This window comes from Bos taurus, chromosome 9 (genome assembly GCF_002263795.3).
Source record: "Bos taurus isolate L1 Dominette 01449 registration number 42190680 breed Hereford chromosome 9, ARS-UCD2.0, whole genome shotgun sequence".
Lineage (NCBI taxonomy): Eukaryota > Metazoa > Chordata > Mammalia > Artiodactyla > Bovidae > Bos > Bos taurus.
This window is the reverse complement of record NC_037336.1, coordinates 48,063,658-48,085,271: the sequence shown is the minus strand read 5'-3', so window position 1 is coordinate 48,085,271 and position 21,614 is coordinate 48,063,658. Positions and strand designations below refer to the sequence as shown.

Sequence of the window (21,614 nt, the reverse complement as noted above, 5' to 3'; positions counted from 1 at the left end):
CGGAAGACTCAGGTTCAATCCCTGGGTCAGGAAGATCCCTTGGAGCAGGAAATGACAGCCTACTCTAATACTCTTGCCTAGAGAATTTCATGAACAGAGGAGCTTGGTGGATTCCAGTCCGTGGGATCGCAAAGAATTGGACAAAAATAAGGGACTAAAACACAGTCAGGAGATAAGGAATCCCATTGCTTTAACTTGTAATTCCTCTATTAGTAGTCTCTTCCCCCACTCCTTCCATGTTGATTGACTTTTTAGTTAGTTTCTCCTCCTTTGATTTTCCCACTTACTTCCTTCACCTTTCCTTTTTGATATATGGTATTTGTTATACTTTTTGTATACTAATAATGCAAATATTTTTCCTGGTTAGGATATTGTCTTTTAATTTGTTTAAAGTATGTGTTTGTGTTTGTGTGAATTTTGGAATAGACTTTTTAAAGTTTGAGTTTGTTGATTTACTTATTTTTTCCCAGAGTTATGATGTTTTCCTTTCTTTGTTGGGGAAATCCTTCCTTAGGTACTCATTAAGATATTCTATTATTTAAGAGTCTTAACATTTTTGTTTTTCATATTTAGTTGTTTTACCACATGCAGTTTGTTCAGTAAGTCTACCAGTATGGACTTAAGTCCACACTGGTTGGACTTATACTTAAGTAAAAGTCTGAATTCTTTCCACTCTCTTCATGAAGATATACAACCAAATAGTCTAAGTCAGACTTCAGTTCAGTTCCGTTGCTCAGTCATGTCTGACTCTTTGCAACCCCATGAATCACAGCACTCCAGGCCTCCCTGTCCATCACCAACTCCCGGATTTCACCCAGACTCACGTCCATCGAGTCAGTGATGCCATCCAGCCATCTCATCCTCTGTCAGACATATTAGTTAATAATTTTCCTTTGGAAAAAAAAAAAGCAGTGTAAAAAATTGATTTTTACTTTAAATGAGAAATCTTCTGTTAACTCAGACATTAGAACTAAGTACTTGGAAGAGTGCATGACTTGTTAAGAAGGACTAATGTAATTCTCTGTAACTGAACTATTTTCTCAGTGATTAAAACAGCAAGTTGTTGAAAGTGGAAATGTACTGTTAAGTAGTTCAGAGACAAACTATTGAGAAAGTTACTTCACAATCAGGAGATCATAGATTAGTACAAGTCTGATTTATACTGTATAATAGATTACTATTCACAAGAAATTATCCCATAGTTGATACTTACTTAATAGCAACTGCTTATTGAATATCTCTCCTGGGAAAGAGTGTTAACTACAGCATTATAATATCTTTTAAATATAATGGTTCTATTTTATCTTTTCTGTTTACTTTTGCAGTAACATTGACATTATCTTTAGAAATATTTGTGTTTTTTATTCATAAATTTAAAAACAAATTAAAAATTTTGATGTATTCTCAAGATTTTTTAAATTTCCCTAATTATTTCCCTAATAATGAACTCCTGGCAATTTACTATTTGGTTGTAATATTATAGTAAAAACCAGTCTTAAGGATTATTTTATTTTGTAACTATATATTATTGCATAAATATCCCCCATTTATTACTACTTTCTTTACTTTACTACTTATTATTACTACTTTCTTCAAACAAGATTGTTGAACTTAAAATACTTAAAATTTGGTAAAATGAATATTTTAGATATAAATATTATCAGAAAAAAATACCATAAGACATAATTAGAAACTTTAGAAGAAGTAAAAAGCTAACTCGGGATTATAGAGGTTCCTATAGATTTATGGAGACTTCTATACACTCCTATATATAATTTTGCCTCTGACAAAACAGTGCATAGCTAATCAGTCTCACACTGCCGGGCATTGAAACTTTTCCTTGACATAGTCAGGAAAAGCTTCTTAAAAAAGAAAGAAAACTTTTTTTTAAAAGCTTCTTAAATGAACAGGAGAAAACAGATTAGAATGAAAAAAGTGAAACTGAGGATGTGATGATGACTCAAACAAGTAAGTACTATATAAAAATGAAAGTAGAACAATAAGGGCAAAGGTATTCTGGGAGAAAATTGCCCACAGGAACAGATCAAAAATCTAGAATTATTTGAATTCAATAATAAGGAGTTTATATTTGACTCAGAGAGTGAATTTACAGTGACACTGTTGAAGCAGTAGACTGAAAAATTCATTTGTCTGTGGTATAAGGTGTTATTTAATCATAATCACTGACTTGCATCTATTATAAGAAAAGCAGAATAAATGTAACTGAAACAGATATAAAATTATTTTATATTAGGGTATAGTTTATTAACAATGTGTTTGTTTCAGGTGTACAGCAAAGTGATTCAGTTACAGATATACACGTATCTATAATTTTTCAAATTCTTTTCCTATTTAGGTTATTACAGAGTATTGAGCAGAGTACCGTCTGCTATACAGTAGGTCCCTGTTGGTTCTCTATTTTAAATAAATGTGACTTTTTTTAAGGTGACCTTTTCTTTAGAACACAAAACAAATCTAAACAATAACAAAGTTCTAAACAAAAGTTAAAATAATTTAAAAAATACAACCATAGAATGAATTTTCTTAATAGAATAAATACCATTTTTTTAACTGTGCCTGGATTTTCCTTCCACAGGAGTTATGTGGAATTGCTTTTCAAAGTAAACTTGAATAGTGGAAATAATGCAATGGCCAAAAAATGATATTCTTCAGTATATCCCTAAGTGAAAGTGTTAGTCTCTCACTCATGTCCGACTCTTTGCCCTAAATAAAAATATAATTCAGTACTAGTAACTCAGCATTTTTCAGTCTGTCCTAATTTTAGCCACTGAAGACTAAAGATAAGTATGAATCCTAGGTGACATAGACACATAAATACATTTTATATACTTCAGGTAATACAATAATAGAGATATTTGCAAGATATTTGGGAAAATTGAGGGGTATATATCTAATCCTACCTGGAAGGAAAAGGATCAAGGAAGTTTTTAAGCTTAAATTGTGAGAAAATGACAGATGCTTTTTCCAATATACTATATTTAGCACTGCAGTTAATTTAATTTTAGAATGTAGTTCTACCTAAAAGATGTTAGTTTATATAACATCACACATGACTAAAAGAATGAACTTGGTCAGGTTCATTTAAGTGCATTGAAAAACAATTCAATTTAAGATAACTCTGATCTGGTTAAGAATACTTTTGAAGACAGGTTTAACAAAAGATTTCTATATCTCTTTGCCAGATGGGTTTATTTTTATTAATTAAGAACAGTCTATTGAGAATGCATTTATTTGTTAGTATGTAATTACACTAACATTAACCAATGTTGTTTTATGCTAAAGCATGTGTCTTCACCCATAGAATTTCCTAGTCATTTTTAATTATATTTAAGGTTTTCTGGTTCCTCAAGGACATTCAGTTTGCTAAAGTCGTTGAAGAGAAAAGTTTATTTTTCGCATATTTAATTAGGATGATATTTTGGGTCAAATTTTTAAAATCAAGATTCAAGTTGGATTTTGGAATATCAAAGATATTGTATATGGGATGTATTCAAGTACAAATGTATAATCTATACTTCTTTATGTGTCAATTGTTTAGTATTAGACAATATAAAATATTTAGTCCTTATATTTTCTTCTCTTTAGAAATGATTATCTTTGATACCTTATGATGCACTATAGTTTTTTCTTTCACCTGAGATTAATTTTTTTTAGCAACATTTAGATTCCAAATATTCTCTCTGATGTCACTTTCTGTTATTCAATAGATATATCTTCAGGCTTTTCTCTCTGTTTACGATATAAGCTTTGGGATAATCTGTATCTCTAGGACTTAACACAGTGCCTAAGACAAAATAGATTTTTAATGTTGTCCAGTCGCTCATTCATGACTCTTTGTGACCCCATGGACTGCAGCACACCAGGCTTCCCTGTCCTTTGCCAGATTCTTAATGAGGCTTTCTTAAATAAATTAACCCTATTTTCCCATCCATGTCAGTTTGACCAACTCCACCTACAAAACTACTTATAAATAGGGATATGCCTCAAATTAATTTCCCCAACACTCATATTCTGGCTGTCAACTTGCATGCCTTGTTTCCACCATGCAGGTGTCAGTACCTTCACTGAGGCAGGAATGATTTCATCTTCCTCTTGGTACCTCCCATAACACTCAACACACAGAGTAGAGATGGTTAAACAATATTCATAGAATAGGTGGATGGGTATAAATGGTCCATCTTGCCTCTACTCCTCTGTACACTGCTACTGCTGCTGCTGCTGCTAAGTTGCTTCAGTCGTGTCCAACTCTGTGCGACAAGTCGCTTCAGTCGTGTCCGACTCTGTGCGACCCCATAGACGGCAACCCACCAGGCTCCGCCGTCCCTGGGATTCTCCAGGCAAGAACACTGGAGTGGGCTGCCATTTCCTTCTCCACCTCAGTACACTAGCGAAGTGTAATAAACTTCACATCATACCTGTGATTTTATTCTAAGCCATAGCTCTCCTATCATCACAGATTCCTTCTGAAAAAGAAAAAAAATTGGGGTAAGATTGTCGAATTTATGAGAAATTAAAAATGGAGAAATTAGTCACAGCTAGAGAGTAATAGATAAAAGCATTCTGAAATACTTTGTATCCCAAATGTAGGCACATAGGAATGTCAGTTTTAAATGTTTCTCAAGCAAATATTGTCAGATATATCAGGTAATACAAGATGAAATAGTAGGAGGGCATGTGTTATGATAAGAACCTTAGAAAAAGTAGGTAGCTTCTTGATTAGATGGATAAGTAATTAAGACACAATGATAATCTCTCAAGACAATTTCATTTTTATCATCTAAATTTGCTCCCTTTTTCTTTTTTACTTGATTTATTTTGGATTGAATGGATTTTCTTTGGTCTCAATCCTTTCTTCCTCTGTTAGTCTAAAGTTATAACCTTTATTTACTTTTTATTATTTTAGTGGCTATTTTAGCAAGCATGCTTAACAAGATGCCAATATCAAAACTGTGCAAGGACCTTAGAAAGGTTAAACTCTGGCATGGTCTTTATTTTAGTTGACCCACTGAGTATGAGTGTGCTAGGGCATGTTGCTTTTATACAAAAGGCTCACATCTGATCTTTCATTTCACATTTTGTTTGAGACCCAGGCCTTATCTTTGAAGTTGGGCTTCTTAGCTTTGGAGTCTACCTCAGAGCTAGACTATGAGGATGATAGAGTTGGCAGTGTACTCAGCAAATGCCAGCTCAAAATCTCTGGCTTCGTATTTCCTTCATTTTAGTTTCAGAATTAAAACTATTCTTCTGATCATTTAATCCTTCTGGAAATGCAACTGGAGGGATATCTCCACAAACACTTAGTCCCTTTCATTGTATATTGGATTTCGGTATTGTCGATTTTATTTCTTTGGGAAATGACATTTTCCCGACCCCATTCCCAAACGAGAAAACATCAAAATTAAATACATAATATTTAATTAAACAAAACCATAGGAGTTATAAGAAAGAGCAATGTTGTTAATATCATTGAGAATAAACATATTCAAGAAGAAGCCCAAAGGAGTTTTATTTCATTTATTCATTGAAGGACTGCTGCTTTTTTCTCTTCTGTGTGCCAGTCACTATCAGTGCCACAGAGATAGACTTCTGTGTCACAGTGTGTGTCACACTCCTCCCTTTAGAATGTGTAATGTGGTACAGAAACTAGATATGAATGTACAATTACCACAAGCGACTGATTAAAGAATCAGATGTCATGATGCACCCAGGAGGGCTGGGGAGTAAATCCAGCGCAAAGAGAGAATATCTAAGATTGGAAGCATGTTAAAAGTGTGTGGTGAGCTGGCATTGTGAATGCGTCATGAAAGATCTAACATGATCAGAGTTGTGAATCAGAAAATGTGTTCAAGAAATGTTTTTGTATAAACACCAGTCACCATTGTAAAAGAAAACAATGTTTACAAATCAGTATAAATTATTTATTATCGCTTTCTCCTAAAATATTATTCACTAGTCAACAACATCTATCAGTCAACAATTATGATGAATCGGTTGCAGGAATATGTATATGCAAGTGTGCACACATACACATGTAACTATTTTGTTTCATTTTCCTTGCTTAAAAAAGCTAATTAATGTTTTAAAATAGGGTATAATTATCTCTTACCTTGGGATCAACATTACAAATAAAAATGTAATCAGGTGTCAGTATTTAGAAGTCAAAATGTAAGGAAAAAATGTTTAGGCAAATCAATTAATTATGTAACTAGCAATATTAGGTTGAAACATAAAATTGGTATTTTTATACATTAAAATGAAATACCACATAAAATGAAATGCCACAGATTTCATTTGATTCCATCTATACATTTCATCTTATTATCATACCATTAAAAGGTTTGCAGACACTTTTCTTACCATGGGATTTAAATATATAACCTTTAAGGATTAATTTAAAAACAACATTAGGTTCTTTGCTTTAGAAGATGGATGTGGCAAAAAATTCTTTTCTGATACTTTCAAGTTTCCTTAAGACTCTAGATCTAATGAAAACTGATAACTGGTCTAAATGACCAAAATGTGGTTTCCTACAAAAACAAACGAAAAGCTTCATTTTTGAAGTATAGTTCAAGGCCCATCTTTTCAGACAGTGCCAGAGGCCTGTCATCATTGTTTAAACCTTGGCAAAGTTCAAAGAGAGCTCATCAATGCACAGTGAGAATTAATGTGCACCACTCATGACCCAGCTGAGACCCTTTGTTAAAACAGTCAATTCCTATGCTGTTTGTAAGGTTGTGCAGTTGTAATACCTGGATTCCTGCCAGGAAAAGCCATAGTAACCAAACAACTAGTGTCCTTCTGTTTTCAAATCAATCTTTCACGGTGTAAAGAATTTTTTTGAATTATGATGAATCTTGTTGCCAGGCAGTACTTGGTCATTCTAAGACCTGAAGTAAATGACGTTGCTTTTATGTATTTGCTAAGGTAGACAGATTAATTCCCATGCATCTCTTTACATAAATTATTTATGTTGTAGTTTGTCATAGCAGGCAAGGTTGAATTTTCTAATTAAAACAGAATACGTAATATGCATACAAATATACTAATATTTTGATGTGTTCTCTTTTTGTCTCTGTATAAGTCATGGTGTATTGTTTAAGTGTTTTTTAAGACAAGTAAACTTGACCTTCATAATTTTTTAAAGTAATTGTTGTAATAGTACAATTACACATAGGCAAACATGCATGTTTACATATATTTTATAGGCGTGTGGTATATATGTCTATTAATTTATACAAGCAGTATAAAAGTATGTATATGTATATTAATAATTTTAAAGGAATAAAAATATCTGAGAAAAAAATAGGTATTGTTTGAATGAATTAAGATTCAGTGTTGTTGTCAAGGACAATTTCTCATGGTTAAAGTTCAATATGAACTTAGATAATTTAGTGGAGATTTGATCATGGCTTCATTTGCTATCCTCAGTGAAATCTATTTTTCAATTCATTATTCCTTAATACATTTTCATTCTATGTTGAAAGATAATCAGTCCATCGAATATATTTTTGTATTAAAAATGTTTTAAAATTATAACCAGTAGAATAACTGCAACGGGCCAGATTTCCAAATCCCCCTCTATTTATTATCATAGGCTGATTTTGAGCAACTTGCCTAAGTCCCTGAGCCTCACTTTTATTTTATTTTTTTAACCTGAAAAAGAATATTGACAAAAGCATAAACTTCATGCTAAAGATTAAATGACATAAAACATCCTAAGCGCTAAGAATACGGCCAGGTGTATTATAAGCTTTCAGTAAGTGTTACCTGTCATTAGTAGTTTTTTTTTTTTCTTTTTTTCTGCTAGAAAGGATAGCAAGTATCTGAAATGAATGAAAACATAAACCCAGACATCTCACTGCCTCTTCTACTCAGTCTGCTTCCTATTGAAATTATCAATAGGATAAACAAATAAGGAAAAGTCCACATCTTCTCTGGAATCTATGGACAGGACCATCCAAATGTCAAATTTTATGCCTATTTCACCTAATACATCTGTGACAAGAGAGAAGGAAGAGGAGAGGGTTGGCACCGGATCCTACTCCTAAAACAAGCAGTGTGTGTCAGAATTTTGTGGAAAACCATGAAAACTTGCAATTTGTGTCCTTAATAGTGTATTTTTTAAACATGAAAAGGTTTTTTAAACAAAATGTACCACACGATTTTATTATCAGACATTATAAACACTCTAAGACTAACTGGTCTATTTAATTATTCCTGTATTTTTATCTGTACAATGTGCTGGGATATTTTGACTTTGCTCTGACCTATGTTACCCCTTGTTTCCTTTCTCACAAGCCATTTATTATATTCTCTGTATCCCTACCCCTCCATCATTAATAATCTTCCTTCATTTCTATATTCTTCCTTGGCTGTTTCCTACAATGTTTGTCCTCTCTCCTGTTCAAATTGCTCTATCTCTGTAGCCCTGTCCATGATGGCTACTCTGTCTCACCTCACTTATCTTGAGAGGCTATTTTTGTTGTTCAGTCACTAAGTCGTGTCAAATTCTTTGCAACCCCATGGACTACAGCAAATCAGCCTTCCCTGTCCTTCACCCTTTCCCAGAATCTGCTGAAACTCATGTCCATTGAGTCAGTGATGCCATCCAACCATCTCATCCTCCGTCACCCCATTCTCCTCCTGCCCTTCATTTTTCCCAGAATCAGGGTCTTTTCCAATGAGTTGGCTCTTCTCATCAGGTGGCCATAGTATTGGAGCTTCAGATTTAGCATCAGTCCTTCCAGTAAATATTTGGGGTTCATTTCCTTTAGGATTGATTGGTTTGATCTCCTTGCTGCCCAAGAGACTCTCAAAGGTCCTCTGCACCACAAATTGAAAGACTCAATTCTTTGGTCCTCCAGTACAAAAGGCTGGGTCAGATTGATAAGAAAGACTGGATCAGGCATCACGAGCTAAACACAAATGTCTGCAGTTTTTACCTACAGAAATTGTTTCTCACTTCAACTATGTATGGATTAAAGGCCAGCTGAGTATTCTGCTCCATATTTTCTCGTTAGAAGCCAAGCTGATGGGGCCACTGCCATGTGAGCATTGCTGATTGATCACATCAGGCAAGAATGGGAACATGGTGAACTGGACACTGTCTCTTAAAAGTTTCTTCTTAGAAATGAGAGCATACTGATTCTCCTTTTATTCCATTAACCAAAGTAGCATTTGGGTATGCTCAACCTTGTGGCAAGAAAGGAGTATAGTCAACTATGTGCTCAGAAAAAGAAAAACCAGAATATAATTGAATACCTCAATACCCAATACCACTCTCCTTATTGCTGTTCCCAGTTCATGAATTCTCTAAGCTCCAGGAAAGCCATGCTTCTCTGAGGTGCATGTCCCTGGATATACTCTTCCTTCTCTTTTTTAAGTTATCCTCCACCCACTTCTTAATCACAGTTACTCATCCACTGTTAACTTTAACCACTGGATCACTTTAAGATAGTTGATTTTATGTCTTTATATAAATTCTTTTTGTCTTGTTTTTTTTGTTTTGTTTTTATGTCTTTATGTCTTCAATGTCTTTATAGATGACCCATTCATCACCACGGACCCAGACTTCTTGAATTGTTCATTCCCAGGAGCCTTTTAGCCACGTTTTATATATGCCCATGTGCTGTACTTAGTCACTCAGTCGTGTCCAACTTTTTGTGTCCCCTTGGACACAATTGCATCACAATCATTATTGTGACTCAAAGTACACTAACTCTTAGATCAGTAATTCAGAAATTTAACTCCTTTCCTCTTACTTTTAGATAAATTTGACCCCATTACACTTGATTTTGACCCTCTCGAACCTATGAGTTGATTAATCATCTATTTGTTTTTCATATATCAGTTATTTCCTTCATTGTATTTCTCCATATCCAGCTAAGTTTCTCTCTTTTATTGTCACAGACATTCTTCTCTAGTACTGAATTTATTTTTCCTCTGTTGTTTTACAGAAAACTTGACCCTGTATTTGTGTCATTATCTTCTCCACTGGGCCTGACTCAGAAAAATAAACTCAGCTGGAGAAAATCATCATGAAAAGTGGAGCCTCTATAACTGATAGTAATCCCAAATGAGCTGTCAATTCTGTCACAACTGCTACAAACTCTTTGTAGTTACCACATTCTCTTACATTCTACAACACTGTTCTTAAAGTTTCTTTCTGCTTCTCAAGTCTACCAGTCCCTCTCCAACTTAAACAGAAAACCTGCTCTCCTGCTTCTAAGAGAAATAGTATCATTAGATAAGAATGTCCTACCTCAATGCTGATCATCAAATTTACAAGCACTGCTCATTAACAGCTGTTTTGTCCTCTTGTGGGTTTGATGGAGAGATTGGTCCTTCTCAAGGATTATCTTTCCATCTTTCTTTTCCATTCTAGCTTGTGTGTTCAGGAATTTTTAGATCTAAGTTTCTTTCTTTCTCTGCTTTAGACATCTAAGCCTTTCACTTCTGATCAATTTACATTTGTGTTTTTAAAGGACCATGATTTCTCATTAAGAAAAATATATTTCAGCAGTCACCCAATGTTTCAAGTTACCCTCTGAGGCAAATGTCCTTATCATCTTTACCTTTCCTTCTTTATTTGGTTGTACAGTGCATCTCATATCTCACCAATAATTGTTTTTGAGCAAACATGTCATCAAAAATTGCTCTTATTAATGTTGCCAAGTTGCTAAATCCCATAGATATTTGTCAGGCTTTGTCTTATTTGATCTGTAAAAAGCTATTTATTCAACTTCCTACTCTGAAGCATTCTTTGCCACTGGTTTCCATACAATTTTCCTCATTTTCCCTCTTAGGTTACTATTTGCTATCTTTACCTCTTTGAACCATCTTGCCAGAAAGAATGTATATTATAATAAATTTAGGGAAAAAAACCCTACTCCTTTATTTCTTGTCAAGATGATGTAGAAATATCAGGCTTTGAAGACTCCTCTAAGACCCCAAAACTAATTAAGGCTCCTCCTTGATTAATACCCAAAACAAAAATCCATGCAAAATAAGCAGAATAAACCCAGCTAAAGCTATCAACCCCAGGGCCCTGATGCATAAGTAGAGCTTGTTGGTCTAGAATTATCCACTGATTAAAAATTGTGAGGAAATCAACAAGATGTTGCCAGTCAGACACTCTCACCCCATGCTCTCATGCACTCTCACCCCATGTTCTGTAACAATGACTTTGCACAGTTATGTAACAGCTGAGATTACTTATAGCATTGCACATGTGCATCACAAGGTATTCGCTTGGTCATGGGCTACTTTGTGCAGTATGCCTGTATGAGCTTCACCATGAAAGCCCTGGCTGCTGCTGCATTGGGGCTACTACATTGGAGCAACATCATGGTTGTGGTATATGAGGTTATATAATGGCTATGTTATGGCTGCTTCTAAAGCTGCTGTGTCAGCCAGGATAGAGGCTGTGTTATGGCTTCTGTGCCAGCCAGGAGAGAATAGACATGCCTGCAGTTCCTATGGCTCCTCACGTCTTCTTCCAGCCTCTTAGTTCATGCCTTGCCTACCCTGCGTTCAGCAAACAGTGTGAACAACAAGACAATTGGCATCATGAACAGGATCAACAATACAAGAGTACTTTGTGTGAAATCTAAGTGTAAAGACATATTTACTGCTTGAAACCAGAACCTTGGATGTGGTTCATTGTGAAAGCAGCATTAAACTTCTGGCTGCTGCTGCTCCTAAGTCGCTTCAGTCATGTCCGACTGTGCAACCCCATAGATGGAAGCCCACCAGGCTCCCCCGTCCCTGGGATTCTCCAGGCAAGAACACTGGAGTGGCTTGCCATTTCCTTTTCCAATGCATGCGAGCATGCTAAGTTGCTTCAGTCATGTCTGACTCTATGGAACCTTACGGACAGCAGCCCACCAGGCTCCTCTGTACACAGGATTCTCCAGGCAAGAATACTGGAGTGGGTTGCCATTTCCTTCTCCACTACTATTGGAGGCTTTGGTTTATTTGAAAGTTGTGATCCTAGGTAAACAGAAAGGCACAGATTCTGTCAGGTAAGTAAGAACTCTGTCAAGTTACCTGATTATTTCAGAACTAGATTCAAACACCAATATCACCAGGGGATGTGAAACTCAAACTATCCTTTTGAAACATTGCTATGGATTGGAAGATGAGAAAGGGATCACAGAATGAAAGAAATAATAGGACCAGTTGAACGGAATCTGTGAGGATACTTGAGCGAGTGAGAGAGGGAATGAAATAGGTAAAAATGACAAAAAAAAAAAAAATGCAAGCTTATATTGAAAAAAACACAATAGAACATGGTTTTATCCTTGCAAAATACATTTTGTACAACTGTCAATATTTTATAAATAAAAAGTAAAGGCAAAATATCTTTTAAAATTATATACAATGCATGAAAAATTATATAGTAAAATTATATATGAAAATATGAAAAATAAAAATAATGAATGTTTAACAAGTAGTAAAAATGTCATTAAAAAAAGTAGGCTAGGTATGCTGCTGCTGCTGCTGCTGCTAAGTCGCTTCAGTCGTGTCCGACTCTGTGCGACCCCATAGACGGCAGCCCACCAGGCTCCCTCATCCCTGGGATTCTCCAGACAAGAACACTGGAGTGGGTTGCCATTTCCTTCTCCAATGCATGAAAGTGAAAAGTGAAAGTGAAGTCACTCAGTCGTGTCTGACTCTTAGCGACCCCATGGACTACAGCCTACCAGGCCCCGTCCATGGGATTCTCCAGGCAAGAGCACTGGAGTGGGGTGCCATTGCCTTCTCCGAGACTACGTATACTGAACATGAAAAGAGAATGAGTTAAAAATAGTGATTAATTTAATCAACACAAAAACCATAGATAAATAAAAAATATATACTTTTTGAAAGAAGAGATAAGGGAAATGGAGAATAAATTGAGAAGTTTCATCATATGTTGAGTAGGAGTTCCAGAAGAAAACAATGGAAATAATTGCAAAGAAGCAATATTTAAAAAGATAATACCTGAGAATTTGCTGGAATTTTGGTAAAATATTTACCAATAAATTAAAAAATATACTCTAAGAGATAGGATAGGCTAAAAAAATGAATAAATTTACCCCATTGTGAACAATACAGAGAGAAAAAAATTAAAAATAAAGAACAGACTGATTTCTAATGCATGTAACTGACAAAGGAATTTAAGTATTCAGACTACAGGAACTTCTGCGAATAGGCAGTGAGAATGGGATAAGAATAGAGATATGGGTTTCTAAAATTTCAAGGCCACAGCCTCTATGAGCTGGGTTTAATGGTTTGAGACCAATTCCTAGGATCTAGGAGCAAATGCTTTTATCCAAATAGTGGGCAAGAAGAAAGATTAAGGGGCTATCTTTTGCTATTGATGAATGGTTAGAGCCTAGAAAGCAGGAAATAGTACTGAGGTATACTGTCCAAAGGGTGAATTGATCAGGTAGAAGAAAGTGCATTATCATGAATTTAATACAGAAATCCCCATGGTTCTAGCTGAAAGGCAATGAATGTATCTGTGGCTGCTGCATTAACGGGTCTCATTGGTGAAAAAGATAATTTCAAACTAAGGATCTTGCTATCTAATATAGATAACTAGACTGGCCAAAAACATGGGAACTTTGAGTGATTAGCAAACAACCAACACACTGCTCAAAACTGAAAGTATTGATAAATGAGTCTTGCTTCCTGATGGGGAGCTGCTCTCCACCTCCATTCTCCCTGATCCCTCTCACCATCTCTCTCAATCCCAGTTTACTCAAGAATAAGAATTGGCAGAGATTGGAACAAAGTCTTTCTGTTTTCCAGAGAGACTAAAGACTGCAAACACCTGTTCGTGTATATTTGAGAACTTTGGTCAGGTAAGAAAATTTGTATGGCTTTTTTGGATACAGGTGACCAAGGCACCATACTGCCTAGTCTCACTGGTATCATGAGTCATCCACATGCAGCTGATCAGTGTCAGGATCCACAATAAAGGAAGGAATCTAACATGGCCTTATGTTAAGGGACCTTTGGACCAATTCAACATAGTGTGTTTGTTGCTTCTACATATGTATGTAATAAAAGAGTTTGCCTGTAATATGTCATTTCTTAAGGCCCAGAGGGAATCTTCCCAATCATAAAAAGTTACATGTAGAAAAGTTCTAGTACTTTTCAATCCCATGATCCTAGTGACCCCTTTAGACTGTAAGTCTTGGTGGCTGATGCTTTTGCCTCTTGGTGTTGTATACCTGAAGTTTTGCCTTAGAATTCTGAACTCATCATCTTCTAGACACGGTCACCATCTACATCCTTTTAAAAGCAGGTATTAGTTTGCAGCTAGACCACTGATGAAAATGAATGCCTGATCCATAGAAACCTTGTGACTCTGTGGCTTGATGGTCCTATTTTGAGGTAGGGGAACTTAGGCTTTAGTAACTAACAATATGGGAAGACTGAAAGTTTCACTTATTAAGTGGAAATAACGTATTGAAGAACTCAGCCATCCAGGCAGCCGTGACATCTTGGCTTTATCTGAAAAGAGGTAACTATACCTTTGGGGGAAATTTTATCCTCCACTTCACAGCTTAAAATAGCTGCTGACTAACCAGGGCCCTCGATTCATAGCAGTTCTTCTAAATGCCTAGACTTGATTCACTGACAAGTTGAAACGTGATGTTGTCCGCTGGGCTCCTGTGAATATCCATTATTAGTGCTAGCTAAATAGAACCCAAACTGGATGTGATCTTTCTTATAAGTGGGCAAAAGTCAAGGTCATTTTTATAACTGTATGACCCCCACTATTGCCAGTGCCCTATGTTTTAGTCCATTATTTTGGAAAACTATATTCTGGCAGACTAAATATACCCCTATCTTCAGCTACCTGCCACGGACATAGATTCTGGATGCTGATCAGGAAGTTTGGGTCACTAATAAATCCAGAATCTATGATTATTAATTGCTATATTGGTCTTTCTTGCTCATAGTTTAAGTCTCAAAGTATTCCCCGAATCTTCTCCTAACAACTCCATTGATCTTTTCTTCATACAATTCATTATGTTTTTATCATTCCTTTGGTATTTCTTGCTTCAAGGAATCTTATATAAATTCTGGGAGAGATCCCCATTCTGCCTAGTCTACCAGTAAATAGTGATTGATAGAGCCTGTCATATTGTTTCACAGATGAGAAAATAGAAGCTTATTTTACTCTACTATGAGATATATTTATGTGAACTTTTAAACCAGTGAATGAATAGTAATTACCTTCTGAAGTCATGAATATCTAATGTTTTTATAATTTAGTCATTGTTCTGAGTTTTTATGTAGATATGGAAAGATTCAGAAATATAATCAAATTGAGTATTGTTCCCTCTTACTCCTGGAGTTGCAGAGAGTCAGACACAAATGAGCACCTTTCACTTTCACTTTCTCAGTGTTCAGGCAGTTTCATTGGAAACTTTGTAAAATGCTGCTTAATAATGTATAGTAATTCTTTCTAGTTATATTCTAATTTATTAATTATTCCCTTATAAGGCGTGAAAGCTACTCATAGTCCCAGATTACAGGTGATCTTGAGAAAATACCTTTATGTATCAGCCTGTTTCTGAATTTGGAAATTTTCTAAAAATTTGAGATGTGAAATTCTAGTACAATGGATAGATATAAGATCTAAGCAGCCTGGAAGAGTAGCCTGTTTTTCATTCAATACAAACATTTTTGCTTATGATTTCCATCAAGTTCTTCTACATCTGAAATTAGACATTTAATTCTATTGCATAAAGTTTTTGGCAACACACAAAAAGTCATTTGTTCTGGTTTTAGGGAAGTAAAAAGAAAGAGAAAGAGTTAGGAAAGAAGAAAGGAAGACAAAGAAGGACCAAAGTGGCGGGAGCTTAGATAAAACAATAAATGGAAAATTCTAACCTTTGTTTTATGGATCTATTTCTTAATATTGCATTCAGTTTTCTCCTATCAAACACTACTGCAACTATAGCAGTATTAGAGAGATTTTTGTTTGCTGCTTTACAGGACTTTTCTTATTTAACCTTTTTGTTCAGACTTAACTGTGAGTTATTCAAGCATCCTTAAATATATGGGAATATGTTATTAACTTGTATTAACAAATATGGGAATAGCTTCAATTATTATTAATAAACACGGGGAAGTGGTATCAGCTCAATCATTACACCTGGATTATTAGGAAAATCAACTATTCTGAAAGGAAATTGCTGTTCCTCAGTGATATTTACAGAAAATCATAAAGCTATTTTTACTAATTGACGGATTTCTATAGGGCGTCCGTGATCACATAGGTGGATATAGGAGTAAGGTCATGTCACAGATTCAGAATTACTGTGGATAGTATTATTGACCTATTTTTCTAGTATTATTTATATAAAACTGAGTTACCACAAACATAAGGTTTTTCTTAAATATTTAATTGGTATTATAATATTTTAACAAATTCTAAGGCACAACTAAACAGCTCTTTTGCAGTTAATTTGAATAAAAGAATTTATAGAACCACATTTATAGCATAAATAGAAGAGCATAAATATAAATGGAATTATTTCCTTTTATTGGTAAAACCAAACAAGAGTGAAATGAGAGGTGCAATAACAAAAGTTTTCTAAATCTGACACCTTTTGTTTAGGGTTTGAAGTGTGTGTCATGTGATGTTTCTATATTTCCATGAGACTTTCTCAAGAGGATGATTTAGTGAGAGAAACTTGTGGGGGGTGGGGGGAAGTGGAGACATGTATACTACTCCTTCCACATACCCAGCTCCTATCTACCCCAGAGCATTTGTAACTTATAAGTCCCTCTGCCAGGGAACTCTGATCAGAATATCTCAGGGCTTTATCCCCAATTTCACTGAGGTCTGGACTCAAACTTCAGGACCTTGGGGAGATTTCCTTTGCTCATCTTAGTCCCTTCTTCCCTAGTCACACTCTGATCCTCTTAACCTGATTTATCTTCCTTCTCAGCACTCTTCATGTTCTGACATTATCGCATCTAATTGTTTTTTGATAGGTGGCTGTTTTCTTCACTTTGTCTGTCTTTGCAGTACTATGAGCATCTAGAACAGTTCCTATTACAAAGCAGTCATTCAAGAATAAATATTTGTTAAATAAATTGGTGAATTGCTCAAAAATAACTTGTTAAATAATTGAGTGAATGATTTCAGATAGATTTCAGGATTCCTAGTTCCCTCATACCTCAAACATTTTGAAAGTGAAAGTGAAAGTTAGTCACTTAGTCATGTCTGACTCTTTGTGACCCAACGGACTGTAGCCCACCAGGCTTGTCTGTGGAATTCTCCAAACAAGAAATACTGGAGTGGATTGTCATTTCCTTCTCCATCAAACATTTTAACAAATATCAAATAAACAGTTAAAACCTTTAAAGCAATTAAGTAATGCAGATTTAAAGAATTTCACTGGAAATCCCAGGTGGCTAAAGAATCTGCATGCCAATGCAGGAGATAATGGGTTCCATCTATGGATTGGGAAGATTTTCTGGAGAAGGAAATGTCAACCCACTCCAGTATTCTTGCCTGGGAAATTCCATGGACAGAGGAGCCTGGCCTGCTAAAGTCTGTGGGGTTGCAAAAGCGTCAGACATGACTAGGCGACTAAACAACAGCAACAAAGGAATTTCCCTAGTCATGGAAACCAGAGAAAACATATTACAAAGTATTTTTTATTAGAGTATCAATTATAAAGATATCTATATGCATTGCTGCTGCTGCTGCTCCTAAGTCGCTTCAGTCATGTCCGACTCTGTGCAACCCCATAGATGGCAGCCCACCAGGCTCCCCCGTCCCATGGATTCTCCAGGCAAGAACACTGGAGTGGGTTGCCATTTCCTTCTCCGTCTACATGCAATACAGGCTAGCTATTTAGATATATCTGAATATTTTATTGCCCAAAGTTCTTTCTTACTGTGTATATTATTATAACAGTCTAACTGTTTTGTTGTTGTTACTAAGTTGTGTCCAGATGACACTAATGATAAGAACCCACCTGCCAATGCAGGAGAAATAAGAGATGCGGGTTCAATCCTTGGGGCAGGAAGATCACCTGGAGAACGGCATGGCAATCCACTCTAGTTTTCTTACCTGGAAAGTCCGATGGAGAGAGGAGCCTGGCGGGCTGCAGTCCATGGGGTCACAAAGAGTTGATATGACTGAAGTAACTTAACACACACATATTCTTTACCACTGAGGCACCAGGGAAGCCCTGTTTATCTGTTTAACAAATACTAATATGTGCTTTGTATTTGTTCTAAGCATATAACACAGACTTTTAAATGTAAGGAGTTAAGTAAATTTATAATTTAGATTTGACCCACTTAGTTAAGTTTGCTTAGTAATTCAGCATATGAGGTAAATCTATTTGTAAAGTAAGTTCTGGGAGAGAGGTATGTTCTACCTAGCAAAATGTTATCTCTCTTCTTAGATAAGAATAGAGTTTATCTTCTGTGTTTGACTCTTTGAAACCCCATGGACTATACAGTCTGTGGAATTCTCCAGGCCAGAATACTGGAGTGGGTAGCCTTTCCCTTCTCCAGGGGATCTTTCCAACCCAGGGATCTAACCCAGGTCTCCCGCATTGCAGTTGGATTTTTTACCAGCTGAGCCTTTACCAGGGAAGCCCCAACAGTAAGGGAACACAGCCCTGCCCCTCAACAGAAAATTGGATTTAAGATTCACTGAGCATGGCTGTGCCTGTCATAACAAGGACCCAGTTTCCCTCTCAGTCAGTCTCTCCCATCAGGAAGCTTCCATAAGATTCTTATCCTTATCCATCAGAGGGCAGACTAAATGAAAAGCACAATCACAGAAAACTAACCAAACTGACCACATAGACCACAGCCTTGTCTAACTCAATGCAACTATGAGCCATGCCAGGTAGGGCCAACCACGATGGATGGGTCACGGTTGAGAATTCTGACAAAACATGCTCCATTGGACAAGGTAATGGCAAACCACTTCAGTATTCTTGCCTTGAGAACCCCATGAAAAGTAAGAAAAGGCAAAAAGATATGACACTGAAAGATGAACTCCCCAGGTTGGTAGGTGCCCAGTATGCTACTAGAGATCAGTGGGGAAATGACTCCAGAGAGAATGAAGAGACAAAGACAAAGCAAAAACAACACTTAGCTGTGGATGTGACAGGTGATGGAAGTAAAGTCCAATGCCGAAAACAGCAATATTGCATAGGAATCTGGAATGTTAGGTCCATGAATCAAGGCAAATTGGAAGTGGTCAAACAGGAGATGGCAAGAGTAACCATCAACATCTGAGAAATCAGTGAACTAAAATGGACTGGAATGGCTGAACTGAACTCAGATGACCATTATATCTACTACTGTGGGCAAGAATACCTTAGAAGAAATGGAGTAACCATCATAGTCAACAAGAGTCCAGAATGCAGTCCTTGGATGCAATCTCAAAAACGACAGAATGATCGCTTTTCTAAGGGAAACCATTCAATAGAGTAATCCCAGTCTATCCCCCAACCAGTAATGCTGAAGAAGCTGACGTTGAACAATTCTATGAAGACCTACAAGAACTTCTAGAACTAACACCCAAAAAAGATATCCTTTTCATTATAGGGGACTGGAATGCAAAAGTAGGAAATCATTATATACCTGGAGTAACCAGGAGTACAAAATGAAGCAGGTCAAAGGCTAATAGAGTTTTGTCATGAGAACACACTGGTCATAGCAAACACCCTCTTCTAACAACACAAGAGAAGACTCTACACATGGACATCACCAGATGGTCAATACTAAAATCAGATTGATTATATTCTTTGCAGCCAAAGATGGAGATGCTCTATCCAGTCAGCAAAAACTAGACTGGGAGCTGAGTTTGGCTCAGATCATAAATTCCTTACTGCCAAATTCAGACATAAATTGAAGAAAGTAGGGAAAACCACTAGACCATTCATGTATGACCTAAATCAAATCCCTTATGATTATACAGTTAAAGTGAGAAGTAGATTCAAGGGATCAGATCTGATAGACAGAGTGCCTGATGAACTATGGACAGAGGTTCATGACATTGTACAGGAGGTAGTGATCAAGACCATCCCCAAGACAAAGGAATGCAAAAAGGTGAAATGGTTGTCTAAGGAGGCCTTACAAATAGCTGAGAAAAGAAGAGAAGTTAAAGACAAAGGATAAAAGGTAAGATATACCCATTTGAATGCAGAGTTCCAAAGCATAGCAAGGAGAGACAAGAAAGCCTTCCTCAGTGATATTGCAAAGAAATAGAGAAAAACAATAGAATGGAAAAGACTAGAGAGCTCTTCAAGAAAATTAGAGATACCAAGAGAACATGTCATGCAAAGATGGGCACAATAAAGGACAGAAATGATATGGACTTAACTGAACCAGAAGATATTAAAAAGAGGTGTCAAGAATACACAGAAGAACTATACAAAAGAGATCTTCATGACCCAGATAACCACGATGGTGTGATCGCCCACCTAGAGCCAGACATCCTGTAATGCGAAGTCAAGTGGGCCTTAGGAAGCATCACTACGAACAAAGTTAGTGAGGTGATGGAATTCGGTTGAGCTATTTCAAATCCTGAAAGATGATGCTGTGAAAGTACTGCATTCAATATGCCAGCAAATTTGGAAAACTCAGCAGTGGCCACAGGACTGGAAAAGGTCAGTTTTCAATCCAGTCCCAAAGAAAGGCGATGTCAAAAGAATATTTGAACTACTGCACAGTTGTACTCATCTCACACGCTAGCAAAGTAATGCTCAAAATTCTCCAAGCCATGCTTCAACAGTTCATGAACCATGAACACCCAGATGTTCAAGCTGGATTTAGAAAAGACAGAAGAACCAGAGATCAAATTCCCTATGTCCGCTGGATCATCAAGAAAGTGAGAGATTTCCAGAAGAGCATTTACTTCTGATTTATTGACTACACCGAAGCCTTTGACTATGTGGATCACAAAAAACTGTGGGAAATTCTTCAGGATATGGAAATACAGACCACCTGCCTTCTGAGAAATCTGTATGCAGGTCAAGATGCAACAGTTAGAACTGGACATGGAACAACAGACTGGTTCTAAATCGGGAAAGATGTACATCAAGGCTGTATACTCTCACCCTGCTTATTTAACTTATATGCAGATTATATCATGCAAAATGCTGAGTTGGATGAAGCATAAGCTTGAATCAAAATTTCCGGGAGAAATATCAATAACCTCAGATACGTATATATATGTATACATATACATATGTATATGTATACCCCGCTCACGGCAGAAAGTGAAGAACTAAAGAGGCTCTTGATGAAAGTGAAAGAGGAGAGTGAAAAAGTTGGCTTAAAGCTCAACATCCAGAAAATTAAGATCATGTTATCTGGTCCCATCACTTCATGGCAAATAGATGGGGAAACAATGGAGACAGTGACAGGCTTTATTTTGGGGGGCTCCAAAATCACTGTAGATGGTGACTGAAGCCATGAAATAAAGAGACACTTACTCCTTGGAATAAAAGCTATGACCAAGCTATACAGCATATTAAAAGTTATAGACATTACTTTGCCGACAAACGTCCATCTAGTCAAAGCTATGGTTTTTCCAGTAGTCATGT

At 36.3% G+C, this 21,614-nt stretch overlaps 1 protein-coding gene across 9 annotated transcripts in view; it reads left to right on the top strand.

The window, feature by feature from the left end:
• The window catches only part of GRIK2 (glutamate ionotropic receptor kainate type subunit 2), a 731,033-nt gene that overhangs the window by 533,460 nt on the left and 175,959 nt on the right, over window positions 1-21,614 (top strand). The window contains exon 11 of one of the 9 annotated variants that reach the window (XM_059889841.1): window positions 7,829-8,219. The exons of the other annotated variants lie outside the window; for them this stretch is intronic. Coding sequence (XP_059745824.1) covers window positions 7,829-7,837 — 9 coding nt within the window. The 3' untranslated portion in view covers window positions 7,838-8,219. Of the gene's footprint in view, window positions 1-7,828; window positions 8,220-21,614 lie in introns of those variants that run through there. 9 annotated transcript variants of the gene reach the window in all.